Genomic DNA, 21,755 nt, shown 5'->3' with positions numbered 1-21,755 from the left:
GTCTTAGTTACACTGTTTGATTCTAAACAATTTGTTTTCTCTCTCTGTCTCTTTGCCTTCCTGAAGTATAATAGTTTTGAACAACTTTGCATTAATTTCACAAATGAAAAATTGCAACAGTTTTTCAATCATCACATGTTTGTCTTGGAGCAAGAAGAGTACAAAAAGGAAGGCATTGAGTGGGAATTCATTGACTTTGGATTGGATCTACAGGCTTGCATTGATCTAATTGAAAAGGTACTAATAAATTCTTCTAAGTCCCTGACTGTAAATTAATTTAAAAGGTTGAACTAGTGCTATACCTTTGTCATTTTTCCCCAATAGTTATAAGAAGCCTGCACAACCTTTGGGTTGGCAAGTTAAATGTACTTAAATGCGTTTACATTGTGGCCATCATGTTCTGGTTTTTCTATTTAGGATTAAAGGAATTAAAGAGAAGGATTGGTTTCTTACTAGACCATTACTAACAACATGTAGTTTTATGGGTCACAAAGCATATAGATCTGAGTATAAAAGTGTTTTGATTCTATCTCTTTCATTGAGACAAATATGTCAGCCCATCAAAGTATTTTGAAAGCGAAAACATCAATATTATGTCAGCAACTGGGATAAAATCTAACATCTTCACATGCTATGTCAACAAGTTTTATAGCAGATGGAAAGAATAATAGATTAATGGTTATGGAAAAAAAAAACCCAACTCTGTTACCAGTAGCATTCATTACTGGCAACATACTGTGTATAGTTGGAAGAACAGGCTCCTAAATCAGTTCCCATTGATTGTGTTGGCTTAGTATTTTAAAACTATGGTACAACTGGAAGGGACCAATCTGGAAAGGCTGTCATTGTTTGTTTATTTTTCTATTTTTTTGTTCACAGCCGATGGGCATCCTTTCTATTCTTGAAGAAGAATGCATGTTTCCAAAGGCTACAGATATGACCTTTAAAGCCAAACTCTATGACAACCACCTTGGCAAATCGCCCAATCTGCAGAAACCAAGGCCTGATAAAAAAAGGAAATATGAAGCACATTTTGAACTTCTGCACTATGCTGGAGTGGTAGGATCTTCCTTCCTTCCTTCCTTCCTTCCTTCCTTCCTTCCTTCCTTCCTTCCTTCCTTCCTTCCTTCCTTCATTCCCTCCCTCCCTCCCTCCCTCCCTCCCTCCCTCCGCAGTTGGAAACACCATAGAAAGTTTCTCTTCTGTGGCATCACTTTTTGTACATTTATATCCTATGGGGAATTAAATGCCACGGAACAATGAAGCACAGTGGAATTGGAAGATGGGAAGAGTGAAAAAATGTTTTAGCAAAAAGAGAAACTGGCATTTTGAAAAGGCTGGCATTTGAAGTGGAAATATTTTGAATATCCTTTTTGCACTAGAAATGTATATCTTAGAATTCAGCAAATAAGAATCAAGATACCACTTTTAGTACACTTTATGCCTACTTCTCACCTTTATATTGATAAAATTCATGCAATGTAATGTACAATAAACGCTTGGCTACGCAAGCCAGAAATATACAACCTTTGGGTGAGAAAGCACACTTAACATTTTTGAATAGGGCTGGAGTTTGGTGTAGATTGTCAAGTTTTTTTTTTTTAAATGGGAGATTGACAGCTCTAATGGTAATGGTTGCTGAAGTTTTTTTTTTTCTTTTTTTACCTCAAAGTAACATCCCTGAGCTTTTATTTTTCAGCAAACGTGTATGGAAAAGGCTCCAAGGACTGCAAAAAAGAGAGTTGTGCACACAAAAATACTGATTTATTAGTAGGTTAAACTAAAACCAGGCCAGCCACTTTATGGTTTAGTATCTTCTATGCATCAGGCCATTTTTTTTTATTTCATCTTCAAAAATATTAGGAAAAAGAATCCCTTCTTTAAAAGGTCTAGTACAGAAGTATGCAGTATTTTAATCCAAAATGGGCAAAACAGCTTTCAATCTGTCATTCACTCCTTAGCTTTACCTGTTAGAAACAACTCCAATGAGATGCTTCTACCATGCAGATTCAAGAAAATGCTTCATTAAGTCAGAATAATGTTATGGATGAGGTGAAGCATGCAGCAGCATGCATTACTTTGGTCTATCCATTTTCATTTGGAAAGAAAGAGATTGCCGATGTGGATCAAGAACTCACACATTGGAAGGCGGTGTTTATGGAGATACTTACTGAATATTAAGGACTCACTCATCAAAAAGTTACTGTAGCTGGGGGGGGGGGAAGACAAACCAGGATGAAAGCTAATATTTGGTTAACCAAATACAGTAAATCAGATAAACATAGTTAATGTGACAAATGTCAAGCTAAAAATTAATATTTTATGGCAATTTGGGAAGATCTGAAGTCCACAGACTCTACCAATGGTGGGTTTCTACCGGTTCGGCCCAATTCGGGCGAGCTGGTAGTGACGATGGTGAGCTGAGAGCGAACTGCTTTTCTCTGACGGTTAGGTTGGCCCTCCCGTCCGCCCCTGCGTTAGAGATACCTTTTATTTGGTCATTTTTAGCCCAGCTGAAAGGCATGGCAGAGCAGATTGCTGCATCTCAGCTGTTCCATAATACGCAGCGCTTGTGCAGAGTGCATGTTTAGTGTGCATGCGCAAAGCGCATGCATGATGCGAACCGGTGGTAACACCGGTTGAAACCCACCACTGGACTCTACCGTATGGAGATACAAATAGCACAGCCCTCATTATGCTGAATTAAGTGTAACTTAGTGTAGAACATCCTTGTTATTAATGAATGAGAGGAAATGAAAGTCTGGGAGGCCAGGCAGAAGAATGGGAAAATGAGTATTCTGAAGGTATCATGTGTTACCAAGATCAATTATCCCAAAGGTGCTTTTTCAAGAGGCAACTGGACTTTCTGGTTTTTCTTTGAAGATGTTTTGCATCTCAACCAAGAAGCTTCCTCAGCTCTGATGGGATGGTGAGGAATAGAAGGATTTATAGTCCTTGCAGACAGCTGGTTATTTGCATGGTTTTAGTGAGTCATTAAGGTCACCTGGAGGTGTCATCAGGGTCATTTGAGTGGTGCAAATGGGTGTGGAGCCTTCTTGGAACTGTTGAAATGACTATGTTGTATAGATAGATGATGTTGTATCCCTCCCACCCTGTTGAGGGAGGCTGTTCAATTTTGACATAGATGGCCTCTTTAACTCCTCTTTCAAGGCTCAATGTGGCCTCAATGTCTCACTAAAAGAATGCAAATGACCATCTGTCTGCAAGGAATATAAATCCTTCCATACTCCACCATCCAGTCAAAGCTGAAGAAGCTTCTTGGATGAGAAGTGAAACATCTTCAAAGAAAGTCCAGTTGCCTCTTGAAAAAGCATCTTTGGGACAACAATGACCTGGATGACTGAGAATCTCCATAGACAACATCAATAGACACCATTTAAAGACCGAAACAGTTCATTTAGTGATTATTCGAAGTTACAACAGCACTGAAAAAAATGACTTATGACTATTTTTCATACTTACGATCGTTACAGCATCTACATGGTCATGTGATTAAAATTCAGATGCTTGGCAACTAACTCATATTTATTATGGTTATAGTGTTCCAGGGTCATGTGATCACCTTTTTTTTTACTTTCTAACAAGCAAAGTCAGGGAAGCTAAATTCACTTAATAACCATATTACTAACTTAAGAACTGCAGTGATTCACTTAACAACTGTGGCAAGGACAGTCGTACAATGAGGCACAATTCTTTTAACCACAGTCTCATTTAGCAACATAAATTTCAGGCTCGATTGTGGTCATAGGTCAAGAACTACCTGTACTTCATAGATCAAAACTAAATATAGAATTGATGTCAAGTAAAAAGAGAACAATTGGTTGGGTAGTTTAGTTTCTAGCTTGTTGGCTTTAAAATTCTTTTTGGTGCTTCTTTTAGGTGCCCTATAACATAGTTGGTTGGCTTGAGAAAAACAAAGACCCTCTCAATGAAACTGTGGTGGGCATTTTTCAGAAATCTTCCAACAAACTTCTGGCCAGCCTATTTGAAAATTATATCAGTGCTGACAGTGGTAAGTGAAATAACCTTATATTTTATTTCTTATATTATATACTAGAAAATGTGGCTAATAAATATATTAGCTTATGACCTTGGAATATTTGGCAGTGGCAAATGTTAGGCACATACACATCTCTCTGGGGAGCAGAGTAAGAGTCAATAATTCAAATTGTTGGTACCTCATTAAGTATGTTTGCTGGCTCTGGTGGAATGATAATTATTAAAGGGTACATTTCACAACTAAATATTGCGTATTAGGGAAGGAGCAGAAGCAGTGAGTTGGAATTATAAGGAAGGAATTTCAGATATATTTCCTCAATGTATGCACCATCAGTTAGTGGAGTAGGCTTCCACATGATTGGCAAGTTCTCTTTCATTATACTCTTCAAATAAATACTGGATTTCAGAGATGCTCTAGTACTGGGGTGTCAAACTCAAGGCCCACGGGACAAATTTAGCCTGCGAGATGCTTAAATCTGGCCTGCAGGGCCGGCCTGGAAATAGCAAAGGACTGGCCTGTGGTGCCTTTGGCAGCCAAAATGGGGCATGGGCCACACGTGCCCCCCTTGCACCCCTGTTTTGGCTGATAAGAGTGCTACAGGAGGCCGTCCAGGCTGAAAACGGGGCTCTAGTAGTTGCTACTATGTGGAGCAGGAGATTGGAGACAATGGCTTCTATGGTTTCCTTTATTTTTTTATACTGCTTGTGCTACTCAAAGATTATACTATTTTATAATCCTTGAGTAGCGCAGGCATTTGTAAATCAGCCATATTATAAGATATACCATATTTTTCGGCATATAAAACGCACTTCACCCCACAAAAAAGTGGGTAGAAATGGCTGCGTCTTATACAGCAAATGTTGCCAAAGCCCCGCCCACCTGCCACCCCGCACTTCGGCCTCTGCCTCCCAGCAATTTGCCTCCTTGCATCAAACAGCAAACATCGTGGTCAGCACAGCCTCATTTAGCATGAGCAGTTGATTGGTGGTTGGATCTGCCTCCTGGAATACCTCCTATCAGCTGTTCCAGGCTGCAGGGATCACCACCGCCCATCGGCGCCATCGCTGCCCATTGGCACTGCCACCTATTGCCTCTGCGCACCCCGTTTTTAGCCTCCGTGCATCCGGTTTTGGCCTGCACGTGCCCCATTTTTGGCTTCCATGCATCCCATTTTTGGCCTGTTCCAGATGGCGGGGATAGTCATCGGTGGCGGGGATCCCTGCCACCTGGAACGGGCTGAAAATGGGATGCGTGGAAGCTGAAAATGGGAGGCCAAAAATGGGGTATGTGGAGGCAGTGATAGGTGGCAATGGGCGGCTGTGATCCCCACAGCCTGGAACAGCTGATAGGAGGTATTCCAGGAGGCAGATCCAACTGCCAATCAGCTGCTCATGCTAAATCAGGCTGTGCTGAAGTTGACCACAGTGTTTGCTGTTTGCTGCAAGTAGGCAAATTGCTGGGAGGCAGAGACAGATTTTTTTTTCTTGTTTTCCTCCCCAAAAGCTAAGTGCATCTTATACTTTGGAGCGTCTTATAGTCCAAAAAATACAGTATTTATGAGGAAGCTAAGATAATCTATAATTTTGATCAATAAAGGAGAATATTTGTAGCTCAGGATTGAAATGAGAGTTTGCTCACCCCACTCCTCTCTATCACTGATGATATTACCTAGTTTGGGTAATAAAATGCTTGCAAGAAAACAATCAAGCTTAGACAGCATCAAGGACCGCTCTCTCTCTCTCTCTCTCACACACACACACACACCCCTATAGTTTTGAAGACTGAACAGTCTTCAAAATGTACATTCATATTTCAAGAATGCAAAATAATCCATACAAAAGGGATGTTTTGTAGTTTAGAGATATAAATCCTGTAGGTGTAGACATGTACTGTTGCAAACAAATTGGATGCAGACCTCAGTGTTATATAGGCAGGCTTTTGTATGAAAGAACAAAGTAATATATATTTATAACACAGAAATTGCATACACACACACACACATTTCTGTCTGTCTGTCTGTCTGTCTATCTATCTACATACATGTTTGAACACACAGCTACATTTGTTTAATTTTGCCTTAGAGTAATCTCGAAGTCAGCCCTTATGTTTGGTAAAACATGGTTTATGGCTGACCATAATGGATAAGAATAGCCATTGTGGCTTCTTTAACCAATCATGGTTAAACTAACCATGACTTAGTGTCACAACACAATAGTTTATGGATGAGTCAACCAAGTGAAAGCAAATTGTGCTTTGTTTGTTTAGAACTGCATACAATTATTGTACATGGGTCATTAGTTGATAATGGTTGTGTATATCATGAATTTTAAAAGGACATTATAGGAATCCATTCTCCGTGGACACTAGCTATAATGTTCCAATAAAACAAAGCTGAGACAGTTTATACACAGACACACATAAATACGTTGAATAAGGATGTGTCTTTAGTTATAAAAAGTATTTTGTTCTAAAATATTGTACATTTGATAAGTAAAAAACAAAGTTGGCTACTTTACAACTCCCTTGTTATGGAGATTAATGATTTAATAGTTATTTGTAGAAACCAAATATCTACATATTACACATTTTTACACCATAATTTCCCAAAACTGAATTGACATCAATCACACCAGTTAGCCATATGACCAGGCATTGTCTATACAGTAACTCTTGGACCCAGAGCTTTCATGGAAGATCAGTTCTGATTGACAGTTGGCATAGTTGTTATCAATAGTTGATGTCAATAGAAAAAACTATACATATTTTTTTTTAAAAAAGAAGTTGATATCAATGGTTAGTCCTGGCCCAAGATTTGACTCTAGTAGAATAGAGGAAGTTCAAAAGAACAAGTAGTTCCAAAGATTTGCCCAACATTTTAAAACTGAAAATACCATTGAACCAAAAGAAATCTGTTCGTTGTTTCTAAAATACTCCTAAACTTTTAAATCACGGAAAACATCTGTGGTTACATGTTAGTGCTACAATGAGAATTTAATTCTGTTTTTTTTTCTTTTATTTCAAGTTGATCAAAGTGGAGAGAAGAAACGCAAGAAAGGGGCTTCCTTCCAGACAGTGTCATCAATGCATAAAGTAATTTTACATACACTTTTTAAGTATAACATCTCATTTATATTTTCTTTTACTGCTGCAGAAATAGTATATTCGAATTATAACAGAACAGTAATTAAAAAATCCTTTTACAAGGTTTGCATTTTCAGCATGTTCACTTAAAAAAAGAACTACTTCTTAAAATAATTATATGAATACTTAAACTTCCATAGGATTCATTGTTACTTTTCATGGCAAGCAGTGGTTAGATTTCTCCGAATTAGATCAGTGACCAAGGCCACTTCCCAGTCATCTGGATTCTTTTTCAAAGGTAGCTGGCATGTCTGCTTTGGTAAAAGTAATTGGACAGCATTTACCCTTTAGGAGTTCAGAATATAACCTGAAATTTTCATAGCTCTGCTAATATATAATGCTAAACCATAATGTAGGGATTTCTGAAATGCAAATTACTTGCTTGTATAGCAAACTATGGCCCAAAGGCCCTGGTAGAAAATACATATCTGAGAATCAGTGAGAATTTATACTTCAAAACCAAAGATCCAAATAGGCCAGCATAGGTGGCCATTTTCACAGAAGATACCTTCTATATATTAGGTAATATTTTTGCCATTGATAAAATTTGTGGCTTGGCCCAAATTGTAGAAAATGTGCAATTCTGGATAAAAAGTGCAACTTCTGCTTGTTACACTCAAATATATAAATAGAATAACTGCTAAATATCTAAAGATCACACTTTCAAGAGTGAACCTTCTGTATTTAATTTTGTTTGTATTTCTTTTCAGTATTGGCATTTAATACAGAAGATAGGTCTTCCTTCAATGTATTTAATTCATTAAAATTATCAGATACCTCTGTTCAGAGTCAGATTCTGTTGCAGAAAAAAAATCTGCAAGATCCTTTTGGCCCAGCAGTTCCCAATATGTGGTGTAAAAGAGCAGGAACAGATCTTGCTAGAAAGACCAGATTGCCTGATTGAACAACAAAAATATGGAAGTGGGGGTGGGTGACTGACAAATAACTTAGTTTGCTTGTTTAGAATCATAGAATTATAGGGCTGGAAAGAAACTCGGAGGGCTTCTAATCCAATTCTGCTCAAGGCAGGAGACTTCTACTATCCCAATAAAATTGGTTGCTATTTAAATAAATTATAGTTTAGAATAGAATAGACCTAGAAGGGACCTTGGAGGTTTTCTAGTCCAGTCCGCTGCTCAAGCAGGAGAACCTATACTATTTCAGATAAGTGGTTGTCTAGTCTCTTCTTAAAACCTCCAATGATGGAGCACCCATGTTTTCTGAAGGCAAGCTATTCCACTGGTTAATTGTCCTCATTGTTAGGAAGTTTCTCCTTAATTCCAGGTAGCTTCTCTCTTTGGTTAGTTTCCAAGCATTGTGTCTTGTTTAAAGTTTAAAACTGGATGATGTAGTGTATACGGTATATAACTTTTTTCAGGAAAAAGGCTGCATCCAGTCTGTAAATAGTATGTGAAAGACCTTATGTCAAAAGGATTAAGAAAAAATTATAAATAGGTAGAAGGGATTAGGACAAAAAGTCCTATTTTCATTTCATTAAAACGTGATTTCATTTCATTAAAATGTGAATACACAGTTAACAACTTCAGTACCTCATATTTCATATGTTCTCCCTTCTGCTAGGCTAACAATGATAATTTGCATCTAATGGTGATTCTGGAATTCTGGGAACTACACATAGTATTTTTGGAAGAGGCAGGCAATTATGAGGCCTCAGGTTGTATGGTGTAAACTAAACACAGTGTAATCCAAGATGGACATCACAACAATACACTTTCACTTTTAGAAAGCAGCTGTTTCTAATTTTCTACATGGAAGAAATGTTAGATTTGAATGCGCAAGCTCAAAACTCATCCAAACTCATTATTATATGATATAACATTATTATTTAGCATTATATCTAAATAATAACAAAATAAGAATACTTAACCCTAAGTGAAAACTTGAATAGACAGCAGAGAACTGATGTACGCTTCATTTTAGGACTACAGTTAGTGTCCTATAAATAAAATTAGTATGGTAATTTATGATGTAACTCTTCCAAAAATAATTACTTTCTTCAGTGACTTTGCCTATATGACATGGCCAAAGTAAGTGAGAAGCAGTTTTGTGATTTAAATGTTTAAATGATTTAAATGTTTCATGATATAAATAGCAATTTATATTCTCTCTAATTCCACTGTTTAGGTTTTATTTATTTATTCTCTCTGTATTTAGGAAAATTTAAACAAATTGATGACTAATTTACGATCTACATCTCCTCACTTTGTGCGATGTATTATTCCCAATGAAACAAAAACTCCAGGTAAAACTCTTTGTGTGTGTGTGTGTGTGTGTGTGTGTGTGTGTGTGTGTGTGTGTGTGTGTGTATATATATATATATATATATATATATATATATATATATATATATATATATATATATATATATATATATATATATATTGCTTTTAATACTTAATCTAATGGGGGGGAAATCCTGCTTTTAAGCATGCGTATATAGGAATGCATTTATTATCCTATCATTTCAGGGGCAATGGATGCTTTCCTTGTCCTCCATCAACTTCGCTGCAATGGTGTCTTGGAAGGAATCCGTATTTGCCGCAAAGGCTTTCCTAATAGAGTCATTTATGCTGACTTTAAACAAAGGTAATGTGAAAATCAATGGCACAGTTAAACTGTTACCTTTACAGAAATGATATTTGTTCTTTAGTAGCAGCTCAGTCAATGGTGGGTTGCCCCCGATTCGCGCCGGTTCTATAGAACCGGTAGTAAAACCAGTGGGTGGCTCTGCCCATTGACCCTGACGTCATCAAAACGCTTCTGCGCATGTGCAGAAGCTTCTGCGCTTGCGCACGGTCCCATTATGAACCAGTAGTAAAGGTAAGTAGAACCCACCCCTGAGCTCAGTAGATCTGGTTCTTCATTTATTCTGGCCAATAACTGCCAGAATAAACTATCTTTGAATTAAAAAATGACAACATGAAAGATATATTTTAAAATATGCAATGCAAATATGCAAAGAGGACAAAAGGATGTTTCTGACTCCACAGAGTGCACTGCATACGTAGTGCCCATCTCATCTTCTGAAAATGAACAATTTTTCCCAGCATAAACTGGTTCCTCAGTTAGAATTTTCAGTCAGCATGGATAGTGGGCCAGAGTGGGTTAAAAGTTCTGCCTAATGCAGTTACAGCATCTCTGAAGAGCACCAGATTGAAAAAGATTGATGTAGACATATTTGATTAGATGGACAAAGTGTCTGGGTTCACTTAACATTCTTAATCTGGTTACATTTTTGTGTTCACATTGTAATGAAATCGTAATCATATCCTATGAATTGTCACAATCTGCCAAATCTCAAAAAAACTAATCCAGATTAAAACCAATCAAATTGTATAAATGTTTTAAATAAATAAACAAATAAGTTTAGTATGCTGTGTAAATAAAGTACAATATCTACATTTTTAGAAACTGAAGTATTAAGCTTGTTGTGGAAAGGCACACATTGTGAGGTATTAGTAGACTTCCTGATTCCTAAATCAAGGAAGGAATTACACCATGGTTTGGAGTTTAATTTTTTTTTTTTGTCTGTTATTTATTTGCTCTTACCAGATATCGCATCCTGAATCCTTCTGCAATTCCAGAGGACAAGTTTGTAGACAGCAGAAAAGCTGCTGAAAAATTACTGGGCTCTTTGGATATTGATCATAACCAGTATCGCTTTGGGCACACCAAGGTAAAGCAGTTCAGTTCATCCAGCAATGGAGAAAATGAAAAGACATGTTCCTAGTTGGTATCTGGAGCAAAACTCTTTTAGAATGAAATAACTATTATAAGCGTTATAAGGGAGAGTTAGAATAACCCTTAATTTATGTTCTTTAATCATGTATCTCCTCATATGCAGCCCCCGTTGATAAAGTCTTTCTGGATTATGTTTGGGCAGAATAGTTTTATCTCAAGAATGAAAGGAGAGATTTAAAATGGATCTACTACCAGATCCATAGCCTTGCTATCTACAGGTAGAGATCGAAATTTCAATCAATTGTATGAATCTTTTAATGCAAAAAAGGTTTGATCTTCTTTTTTAGTCATCTGATCTGATCTGATTTATAGTCATCCTTGAAATCCTTCTAAAGTGCTTTGTCCCCCAATTCTGAAGAAACAGGCAACATTTCTCCAATTTCCTCTAGATTCTCTATTGGCTTCTTTGCACAGGCAGAGTAGTTCCATTATAAATAGCTTAGCAGAATGCTATTATGGTTCAAATACATAAAGGCAGAAGCATTTAAAGTGCCTTGGGTAGAGATCAGCCACTGTGTAATTTGGGTCCAAATGTTTTACTGTATCTAGGCTGACAATAAATACATAAAGGGAGAAGCATTTCTAAAGTGCCTTGGGTAGGGATCAGCTACATTTGGGTCCAAATGGTTTTATTGTGTCTGGACTGACAAATCAATCCGCGCTCATATATTTGAAAAAGACCATTTTTGGTATCAACTGAGACCATTTCTCCACTAGTATTATAGAGAATCTTCTAGCATTACCTGGCCATAATAATGATAGAAAACCTGCCTTTTTGTTATATAGCACAATGGTAGTTGAATTACTGTAGAAGCCTTTATAAATCACTAACAGATATCCTGCCTTAGGTTTTATTTAAAACTCCTGCTGCTTGCAAACCTGATGTTTATACAGATAGGCAAGATGTTGTAATATTTATTCCCATTTAAATTTCCTAAATGTCTATTAAAACTTGAGCAGGATGCTTTTAAAACTTTCAAAGACTTTCCTTTTTCTATGACAGAGGTTATTTATTTATTGTATATATGGAATTTGACAGGAAATCCAAAGTAACAAGTAATCTTTGGGCTTATATTTTAGCTGATTAGTTTCCCCACCTCAAAAGAAATCTGTTCCAAATGCAAAACACAAGCAGAGGAGAGGAGTTTCACTTTCAGTTTTACTTTCACAGCAGCAAGTAGCTTTACTACAGAACAGTTGAGCTAAGCCACACCCAGCCTCCTTTCTTCTTGCTCACACAGCAAATACTGTTTGAGTTTCCAAACACCCCTCAACTCTCTCACACATTGACAGGATGCTAGCCAGATGAATACCAATGGATGCTGCGGGCTGGGACATTCTACTCCCCCTCCCCCTCTGTTCCAACTGCCAGTTGCATTATATTAATACACTCTGATGCTACAGAGTTACACATTCTACATGAAGTTTCAGGCTGTAAGTGTCAATTTATCAAACCCGAGCCATAGTTTTGTAGCGAAGCACAGGTGTCCAGCTAGTATTTGATACTGTCAAATACTAGATGGGCCACCCGCAGTCTGGGGTCCACAACTTTCCAATGATTGCCTTTTCCTTGCACCAAAGCCAAAAGATTAACAATCCATCCACTTGTCAAAGGACTGAAGTTGAAGAAAGATAGTGGCTATTATTGTAAGATTACTTGCCTTTGTTCCATAGAGCACTTGTGAAATCTAGCACTTTCTCTCCCTTCATGAATCTACCTCCTCTCCTGCTTACACCCACTTCTTTACTTAACACATAGATTTAAACTGCTAGGCTAGAAGACGAGTTAATTATTAACTTGCTGCTCCTCCTGTCAACTGTAGTTTAGCTGGCATATTTTAATTAAGTTCCAGAAGAGATGAGCTTTTGCACTAGAATAAAAAAAAAAAACGATGACCTAGCTTTCCTTCTTCTAATATATTCATTTTTAGAAATTATATTACATCCCTCATAGAATCCTAGAGTTGGAAGGGAAAAGCTGCTGTGTTGCATGTATACTACCCAGAAGAAGATATATTTTCATTGCTAGATTGTCCAGCCTTCTACATTGTGGAATATGGCTCAGTAACTAGAGCAATTTCATTTCGCAATGAGCTATTATGTTTGCACTTATTTGTATATACACATAAATATATCTATAACTTTGCTTCTATAAGCAGCACAGTATACCGTAATCTGTCTCTATGTATCTTAGTTTCAGTCCCAATTCTAAATCAATTTTAACACTTTTATTACATTTGTACAACTGTTGCAGTATTCTCAGACATCTGTTCTCAAAGGAAAATACCCTTAGCTCCGTCAACATCTTTTCATGGGAATTTCTAGTTCCCAATCACTTCACTACCTTTCTCTGAACTTATTCCAAATGAGCTCAATAATAAAAATCAGGTCTGACCAAAGCAAAATAATATGGAACTATTATATCATGTGTTTTTGAAATCTTACTTCTTTTGATACAGTCTAAATTTGTATTTTCCTTCCTTCCTTCCTTCCTTCCTTCTTTCCTTCCTTCCTTCCTTCCTTCCTTCCTTCCTGCCTGCCTGCCTGCCTGCCTTCCTCCCTCCCTTCCTCCCTCCCTCCCTTCCTTTGTTTTTTTACTTAATTTCTTTATGAGGAAGTTTATGGACAAGTCCCTTCAGTTTTCTTAGTAAACTTTTTCAGAAGTAGTTTGTCACTGCCTCCTTCCTAGGCCTGAGAGAAAGTGACTAGCCAAGATCACTCAGAGTCTCCTAGTTTCTAGCCTGATGCTTAACCACTACATCAAACAAATTCTATTCTAAGATATTTTTCAGGAGAAATATTATAAGCCAGATGTCTCTCGTCCTAAAGCCGTACATTTATTTTTTGTTTCCAAAGTGAGTTTTTCATTTGTGTACTTAAATTTATTATTTTAATTGCAGTCTACTTCTCTGCGAATATCATTTTTAGTTTATTTCCATCTAAAATAATGGCATATTATCTATTCCATTCGATTTTCTGTCATCTGCAAATTTGATAAACATTCATATTTCTATATCTAAATCATTTGTAAAAATATTGAAGAATTGAGGATCCAGTCCTGAGTTAACTTATTCAAGGCCTCAATGCCCAATCCATCTTCAAGACAACTTTGTCTGTGGTCCCAGAATCCAAATTGCTTCTATAGATACAATTTCCAAATCATAGTTCATTTATAGTATTTTCATTTTCCTTTCCCTGTCTTTTTCATAGCCTGGAAAGATAGAATGGAATACTGTTTGAACCCTCAGTGTCTTCACCTTTTTCAAATGTCTGCTGAAAATTAAGTAGTGTTAAAAAAAAAATGGACCTAGCAATAGGACTAAATGGCAATTTTTATTAAGGAAAAAGCCTAACGGAAAAAGGTATATTCTTAGCTCTGGTAGTATAGATTTATATTATCATTCTCATTTGCTTTTACAATTTTTAATTTAAAGAAAAATGAGATATATTTTTATATTTCAAGAGTCAATAGTAATTTCAACTATTTAATTAACCACCTTATGCACTGGATAATGCAATATCACTTCTTCTAAACCGGCATTAAGATTTCATACTCTACTATTTTTATCTTGTTATCACAATATGCTGATACAACTATTATTATGCCCTTATACTGTTATATGGCTTTGTTACATGTCTGAAACTGAACTATGTGTCACCAATAACAATTGATTAAATTTATTTGACAAACTGATGGCATGTATTTCAGGTTTTTTTTAAAGCTGGTCTCCTAGGCCATCTGGAAGAAATGAGAGATGAGAGATTAGCCAAGATCTTAACTCTAATTCAAGCAAGAGCCCGAGGCAAACTGATGCATACTGAGTTCTTGAAGATGTTAGAACGAAGGTATTATGCTACATACTCTTCACGACACTGTGTACTGGGGACAAAGTGTTACTTCTTTTTTCCAAGTGATTATATTATACAGCAATTTTCCTCAGCCTGGCATCATCCAGATAATGCAGCGTCCAAATTTACAAGCCATCACTTTCATCATGTGGACTAGGAATTTGTAGTCTAAAATTACATATGTGAAGGAAGTAGCTTGACGAGGCAGTAGAAATTTGATTTATGGAAAAGAACTTTGAAGTAGTTCATGTAGTATCTGATATTTCACAATTGTGAATAATGCCAGAAAATGCCAGAAAAAAATTTATTGTTTTTTTCCTTCTTTCTCCATATTATTATCTTATGCAAACAAGGTTTTGCATAAGACCTAAGAGCTAAATAAGATTTAGCTAAATAAGATTTTTTCCCCCATGTCTATTTCTGCACTGGCATGTTCTGGCTATTTTTTTTTCTTCCTGTGCTCCACTGAAGTCCATAAGTGAGACAGCCTTAAGTCATCCTTAGTTACAGCATTGTTAAAATAACCTCTCCTCCATTATTCTAACAGTATCCAAGGACAACCTCAAAGTATATAAAACCTGTCAGGCTTTTCCATCACTGACTATGGTGGGGAGGAAGATAACTCCAGTAACTTGAAACATTGGCAATAAGGGCAAGATAATGACTGGCAATAGGCATACCAAATATAATCCTAGGATAACCGCCAGGAGCCATTTGATGTGGAATGGCACACTAAACAAAAAATTGCATGGATTCAAGGATAGGTTTACAGCACTATAATTCAGCAGTGGAGAAAAACCTATTTTTTTATATATATAAAATAAATAAATAAATTTGCATCACTAAGAAGGAAAAATAGCTGCAGTTTTTCAAAAGCACTTGATCCTTTTGTTACATATAAGTAAAGGCTCCTATATTCTTGTTTTCTTATTTCAAAGGGTACTTATCAGTGGTGGGTTTCAAAATTTTTACTACCGGTTCTGTGGGTGTGGCTTGGTGGGTGTGGCAGGGGAAGGATCCTGTAAAATCTCCATTCCCTCCCCAATCCAGGGGAAGGTTACTGCAAAATCCCCATTTCCTCCCAATCAGCTGGGATTTGGGAGGCAGAGAATAGATGGGGGCGGGGCCAGACAGAATTTTTACTACCGGTTGTCCAGAACTGGTCAGAACCTGATGAAACCCAACCCCTGTTACTTATACAATATAAATAAAAACATGTATCTGTACTAATGGTAGCTGTCACAGCTGTTTCTGCTGCAAAAACAGATAACTGTACTTATTGCTTTGAAAATGCAAAAGAAATGTAGAAATGGTAACACAAAATGAAGCATACAATCTAGAACTAGGAATTATTAAAATATGTAGCATTACTATAATATTTAGCACATAAAAGAAAATAAATTATTACAAAGGCCTAAGATCATGAGAGAAGATCCAAGAACTAGTACTATAGTTGGCTCCATTTCAGATAACTCAAGACTTCCTTCCTTCCTTCCTTCCTTCCTTCCTTCCTTCCTTCCTTCCTTCCTTCCTTCCTTCCTTCCTTCCTCCCTCCCTCCCTCCCTCCCTGCAGAGATGCCCTACTTGTGATCCAGTGGAACATTCGAGCTTTCATGGTTGTGAAAAATTGGCCTTGGATGAAGCTATTCTTTAAGATCAAACCCCTCCTAAAATCAGCAGAGACTGAAAAAGAAATGGCTAATATGAAAGAAGAGTTCCTGAAATTGAAGGAGGCCTTAGAAAAATCAGAAGCCAGAAGGAAGGAGCTTGAAGAAAAGCAAGTTTCTCTTGTACAGGATAAGAATGACCTGCTCCTCCAGCTGCAAGCAGTAAGTAGATTAAAATATCAGTGTTAATTAATCCAACCCAAGCTTTGGAAGCTTGCTGTAAAACTGATCCTGCTAAGTACAAAAGTGAAATCCAGGGGCACGTAAAAGGGGCGTTGGTCCTACCTGAGACGCTGCTTCTCATTGGGTGGAGACAGCAGCCATCTGATGCTGATCCATTTAATTCTAGCACAAGCTTTTAATACTTACAACCTTAATTTAGTTAAAAGTCCCCTTCCTTTCTTTGAGTACTTCTTACATAACATTTAATTACATTTCATATACTGTGAATCATAAAGAAAGAATAGATAAGTAGAATTGAAGGCTTGCCAAAAATGATTGATACATTCTCCATCTTATAAAAAATAAAATTGATAGGTACTAAAGTTGTTCACAAAATGTTTGACTGTCAGACATTTTGCAGCAAGAGAAAATTGGAATGGACAATATGGTGTTTTTTTCAAGAAATGCCTGAGAACAAGTAGAATCTTTTATTATTATTATTTCTTTCAGTTGCTGCTCCCCAAAGTTTATAGCTCAAATATGGCTCCCCAAAGTTTATAGCTCAAGGAGAAGAATTTTCTTTCCATTGATAAAATGCTGCTATAAGAAAGTTGGTAAAAAAAATATTTCTATTACTAGAGAATAGTCAATTTCCTACAAGTAAACAAGTAATAATTTTGCATTTTTTCTCTTAAAGCAAAAACATAGATTGCAGAAGTAACATAAATCTATACAAAAAGGATATGCAAATTACAAAGGAGAAACATATTCAAAAACATCGTAAAAATTAATAAGGGAAATATTATAAATCTTTTACTCTATAAAATAGGGAAAAGGTTGGTTTTTAAATTTATCATATTTTTCAAGTATTTTTCACAATAAACTTACCTTGCTTTATTTTTTTAAAATAAATATCCTAAAAAAGCAGAAAAAAAAGAAACAGCCAGTTTCAATAATTTGTTCAACTAAAGATGACAACCTTTGTTTTGCTCTGCATTAGTTAACATTACTTTACATGTAAATATATGAAGTGTAAAACTTTAAAAGCTTGGATATAAATACTAATGTTTTTATACATATTTCAGTCTCAGAATCAGTTTCCATGGCAAATCAACAAAGAAATGGAATGTTAAATTTGGGATATGTAGCATTTTATATACAATTCGTTGGTGTACTTTTACACTGGCAAAGAAAAAAATGCATATTTTAAGTGTTTGTTATCTTGAACTTATATATCAACTGACTGATTATTCTGTTTATACATGCAAAGCAATTTATACCACATTCTTTTTTCACTTCATAAATCCTTTGTGATGAGATGAATAATGTTGGTTGAGATATCATAGAAGCTGCAATATTGTACTGGTTGTTTGCTTATTGATCACTGAAGAAAGGATTGTAAAATTCAGTTGGACCTGGGGGTAACTCGCTTTATGACAGCAATGACTTACATTTATGATAGACAGGCTCCATTGTGGTCATAAGTGAGGACTCTCTGTATTCACATAAGAATAAATAGTGTTGAAAGGGATTCACTTTTTATGATATATGTATAGGATTCAGAAATTAAAATGGTAGTTCTGGGTTTAATAATCACCTTCTTCTTGTTGTTGTGCCATGTCCGTCATCGGACATTGGCGATCATGTTGGCAATCCTATTTTTGTCAACAGCTGTATGAAAAAGTGCTGCTGAGTTTTGTCCAAACCAGTCCCTTAGGTTTTGAAGCCATGATGTTCTTCTTCTGCCTGGGCCTTGTTTAATAATAATCACCAGATGTGATCAATTTAGATTATTCCAAAAGGAAGCTTTAAATAGAGCCATCACTTGCTATTAGAGTTGAACATTTATTTAGTTATTATTTATTTAGAAAATTACTTCTATGGTACCAATCTCACACATGCATCTCTGGGTGCTGACAACACGTTTAGAAACAGTACAAAAAAACTCAGTCTCAACAAAAGGTGCTGTATGTCTGATTATTTTGTGCCAGTTTACTGTTAAATCTAGTGACTACATATATACATTATCTGCATGATGATCTGACCCCAGGCTGGTTCTGTGGGTCTTTTAATGGTGCACACATTGCTACTGTAACTGAACCTTGTAAACATGCTGTTGATTGTTCACTGTTTTGGTTATTTTCACATTTTCCAGATTTCTCTGGAGAGTTAGGTCTTCACGTACTGTCCAAAGTATGATATTTTGCACCTGGTTATTTCTGCCTCGAGTGAGAACTCGAGTTGATGTATTTGATGATTCATTTGTTTTCTTGGCTATCCACAATATCCCCAGGAGTCTGTTACAACTACTTCAATTCCAAACCATCAATACTTTTTCTATCCTACTTTTTCAAAGCCCAATTTTCACTTCTATAAAGTATCACATGGAAACTATTCCTTACCTGATTCTGATCTTTGTAGGCACAGAAATATGATAGCATTTGAAAATCTTTTTCGAAGTCTTCATTGTGAACCTACCAGGTACACCTCTGTAGCATATTTTCTGACTCCTGGTTTCTTTATTGCAGACTAACCCTAAAAAGCAGAAACTAGCCACTATTTCAATATTTTCATTGTATAAGTAGCTGAACTTGTCAGTAATTTTGAATTCTTTATACTTACTCTTCAGTGAAGTCTTTAATTTTATTACTAGGACTTCCATATAATAACTCTAAAATCGAAGAATGTTTTCCCTTAATGCAAATTTCAAGGTAAAAGCAGTGGAAGAGATCCATTGTCCTTCTATCATGCCTAAAACTTCAACAATGTACCAGTGACATAGATTGCTAAGACTAAATAAAGCACAACAACTGAAAATTTGAACAAGTAGGCCCATTTTCGTGCTCCATGGGCCTCTGGGAGGTCTGTTTTCCACCTCCCTGGGCTCCAGACGCTCTATGGAGGCTGGAAATAGGCCCATTTTCGCCCTCCATGAGCCTCTAGGTAGCCCATTTTTCACCTCCCTGGGCTCCACCCCCCCACACTTACCTGGGATCCAAAACGGGCTGTGTGGGGATTACTGGGAGGGGCGGGCGAGCCGGTCATCGGAACTACCGGTTCACCGAACCGGACATAAAACTAACATCTGGTTTGCCCGAACTGGTCCGAACCAGCTGAATTCCACCTCTGAGTCTAGTCCTTTCAAACTGTGTTAATAAAGAGTCAGTTTAAAAGCCAAGTGTGAACACTTTTCATCTATCCAGACCTTGGTATCTACTGCTTAATATTTTTCCAAGAACTCAAAAATATCTCGTTTTTTCAATAATCCCTTGCATCTAGCATAGGTTTAGAGTAGCATCTAGTCTAGATTCCAATTTTGTGGCTTAATACTAAAATGTATAGTTGATGATTGATTAGCTAAATAGGTTTTCTTGAGCCATTAATACAAGTCGCTGCAAATTCTGACAGGAGCAAGATACCCTTGCGGATGCAGAAGAACGATGTGATTTACTGATTAAATCTAAGATCCAGCTGGAAGCCAAAGTTAAAGAACTGACTGAACGGGTAGAAGATGAAGAAGAGATGAACTCTGAGCTGACATCCAAGAAGAGAAAGCTGGAGGATGAATGTTCTGAGCTGAAGAAAGATATTGATGATCTTGAAATTACTTTGGCAAAAGTTGAGAAAGAAAAACATGCTACAGAAAATAAGGTACCTTTAATATTTAAAAACAAAAAACAAAAATCAACCTGGTCTAACTGTATAATGATGGTATAAATGGGTTAAAAGTTACATATTGGAATGAAATCTTTCCTAACTTCACTGATATGCTGAACAATCAGGAAAGGAATATTTAGATCGTGATGGATGGCTTAATGAAAATGTAAAGCTAATGCTGGTCCCTTTGAAAAAAAGCAAATTTCAGAGTAAAATGAATCAAAAGTAAAATGTCCACAGTTTGAACTATGCCTCAGAAAGCTGCAGTTTCTCAGTGGGAAAGGTTACAACAGTTGGAGATTTAAGACTAGAAAAAGAAAGACATAGTGGGGGGAACAAGTGGAATAGCATAACTTCATAAAATTGTACATGGTATAAAAGTAGACAGAAAAACATTAAATCTTCACTAAGTCCAGTGAAATTGAATACTGTAGATGTTTTTGATGACATATAGAGGTCAGTTATGGATTTTGCTAACTCAAAGTCTAATAATTTTTCAGGAAAAAGATATGGATGAGAGAATCTATATAAATTACATTATTTCCTCCTTTTATTTCGTCATCCTGATATCTATGCCCATAGAAACTACCTATAATTCTGTTATTTCCTGATAACATTCATATGAACAAATGCAGTGCCTGAGTATTTGTTACACACACAAACACACAAATGAAAGTACACAGACACAAATGTGTGTGCACACACAAAAGCATTTATTTACTTATAGAACCTAAAATAATGTAGATAAAATTTTCTATGCACAGACTCTCCTCTCCAAGTATTGGCCACATCACAGTTGCCTGGAAGATACATTATATGCTATGACATCTTGAGTGTTGAAAATTGTTATGCAGGTTATTTTGAACAACATATTTTATTACCTGGATATGGAACTGTCTCTGCTCCAATACTCTGAGCCCAGGTTTTTCATACTGTGTTCTTCACTGTAAAAATTTGATAAGAGTTTCAATAGAAATTAAAGCTCAATTGAACACAACTTGTTTTGGATCACTAGAGCTTCGCCCTTGATAAAGAATTCTAGAATTTTTTCCCCAACAAATAGGTTTCACAACTGAAAACCCTTCATCTAAGATATTTTCCTTCCTTTCTTATATGATGGCATGTCTGTGATTCAATTTACATGAGGGCATACTCAAAAAAGGACCAGCTTTCTTTGTTTTGTATGAATCAGAAGGACAGTGTTTTTCACAAACAAGGATCAAAATGCATTTGAACTGCATTGACTTTGCAAGAAGTTCTTGACTTTTGTAGTTACTTCCATTTCATTTTTCAGGTTAAAAACCTAACAGAAGAAATGGCAGCACTGGATGAAACTATCAGCAAACTTACAAAAGAAAAGAAATCTTTACAGGAAGCTCATCAACAGGCTTTAGATGACCTGCAAGTAGAAGAGGATAAAGTCAATACTCTGAGCAAGGCTAAAGTAAAACTGGAGCAACAAGTTGATGATGTATGTTTGGTTTGTTGTTGTTGTT

The 21,755-nt window shown here is 36.4% G+C and overlaps 1 protein-coding gene across 1 annotated transcript in view; it reads left to right on the top strand.

The window, feature by feature from the left end:
• Window positions 1-21,755, top strand: part of MYH15 (myosin heavy chain 15) — a 93,324-nt gene that overhangs the window by 29,585 nt on the left and 41,984 nt on the right. Inside the window, exons 15-25 of the mRNA XM_034413066.3 lie at window positions 67-237; window positions 880-1,059; window positions 3,901-4,033; window positions 7,044-7,111; window positions 9,338-9,425; window positions 9,652-9,769; window positions 10,736-10,859; window positions 14,634-14,770; window positions 16,347-16,602; window positions 20,011-20,253; window positions 21,554-21,730. Of these exons, the coding sequence (XP_034268957.2) occupies window positions 67-237; window positions 880-1,059; window positions 3,901-4,033; window positions 7,044-7,111; window positions 9,338-9,425; window positions 9,652-9,769; window positions 10,736-10,859; window positions 14,634-14,770; window positions 16,347-16,602; window positions 20,011-20,253; window positions 21,554-21,730 (1,695 nt within the window). The remainder of the gene's footprint in view (window positions 1-66; window positions 238-879; window positions 1,060-3,900; window positions 4,034-7,043; window positions 7,112-9,337; window positions 9,426-9,651; window positions 9,770-10,735; window positions 10,860-14,633; window positions 14,771-16,346; window positions 16,603-20,010; window positions 20,254-21,553; window positions 21,731-21,755) is intronic.

The sequence above is a fragment of the Pantherophis guttatus genome, chromosome 5 (assembly GCF_059756535.1).
Source record: "Pantherophis guttatus breed Tessera chromosome 5, ASM5975653v1, whole genome shotgun sequence".
Classification (NCBI taxonomy): Eukaryota; Metazoa; Chordata; class Lepidosauria; order Squamata; family Colubridae; genus Pantherophis; species Pantherophis guttatus.
Note: the sequence above shows the minus strand (reverse complement) of the source record. Positions and strands in the feature narration are given on the sequence as shown.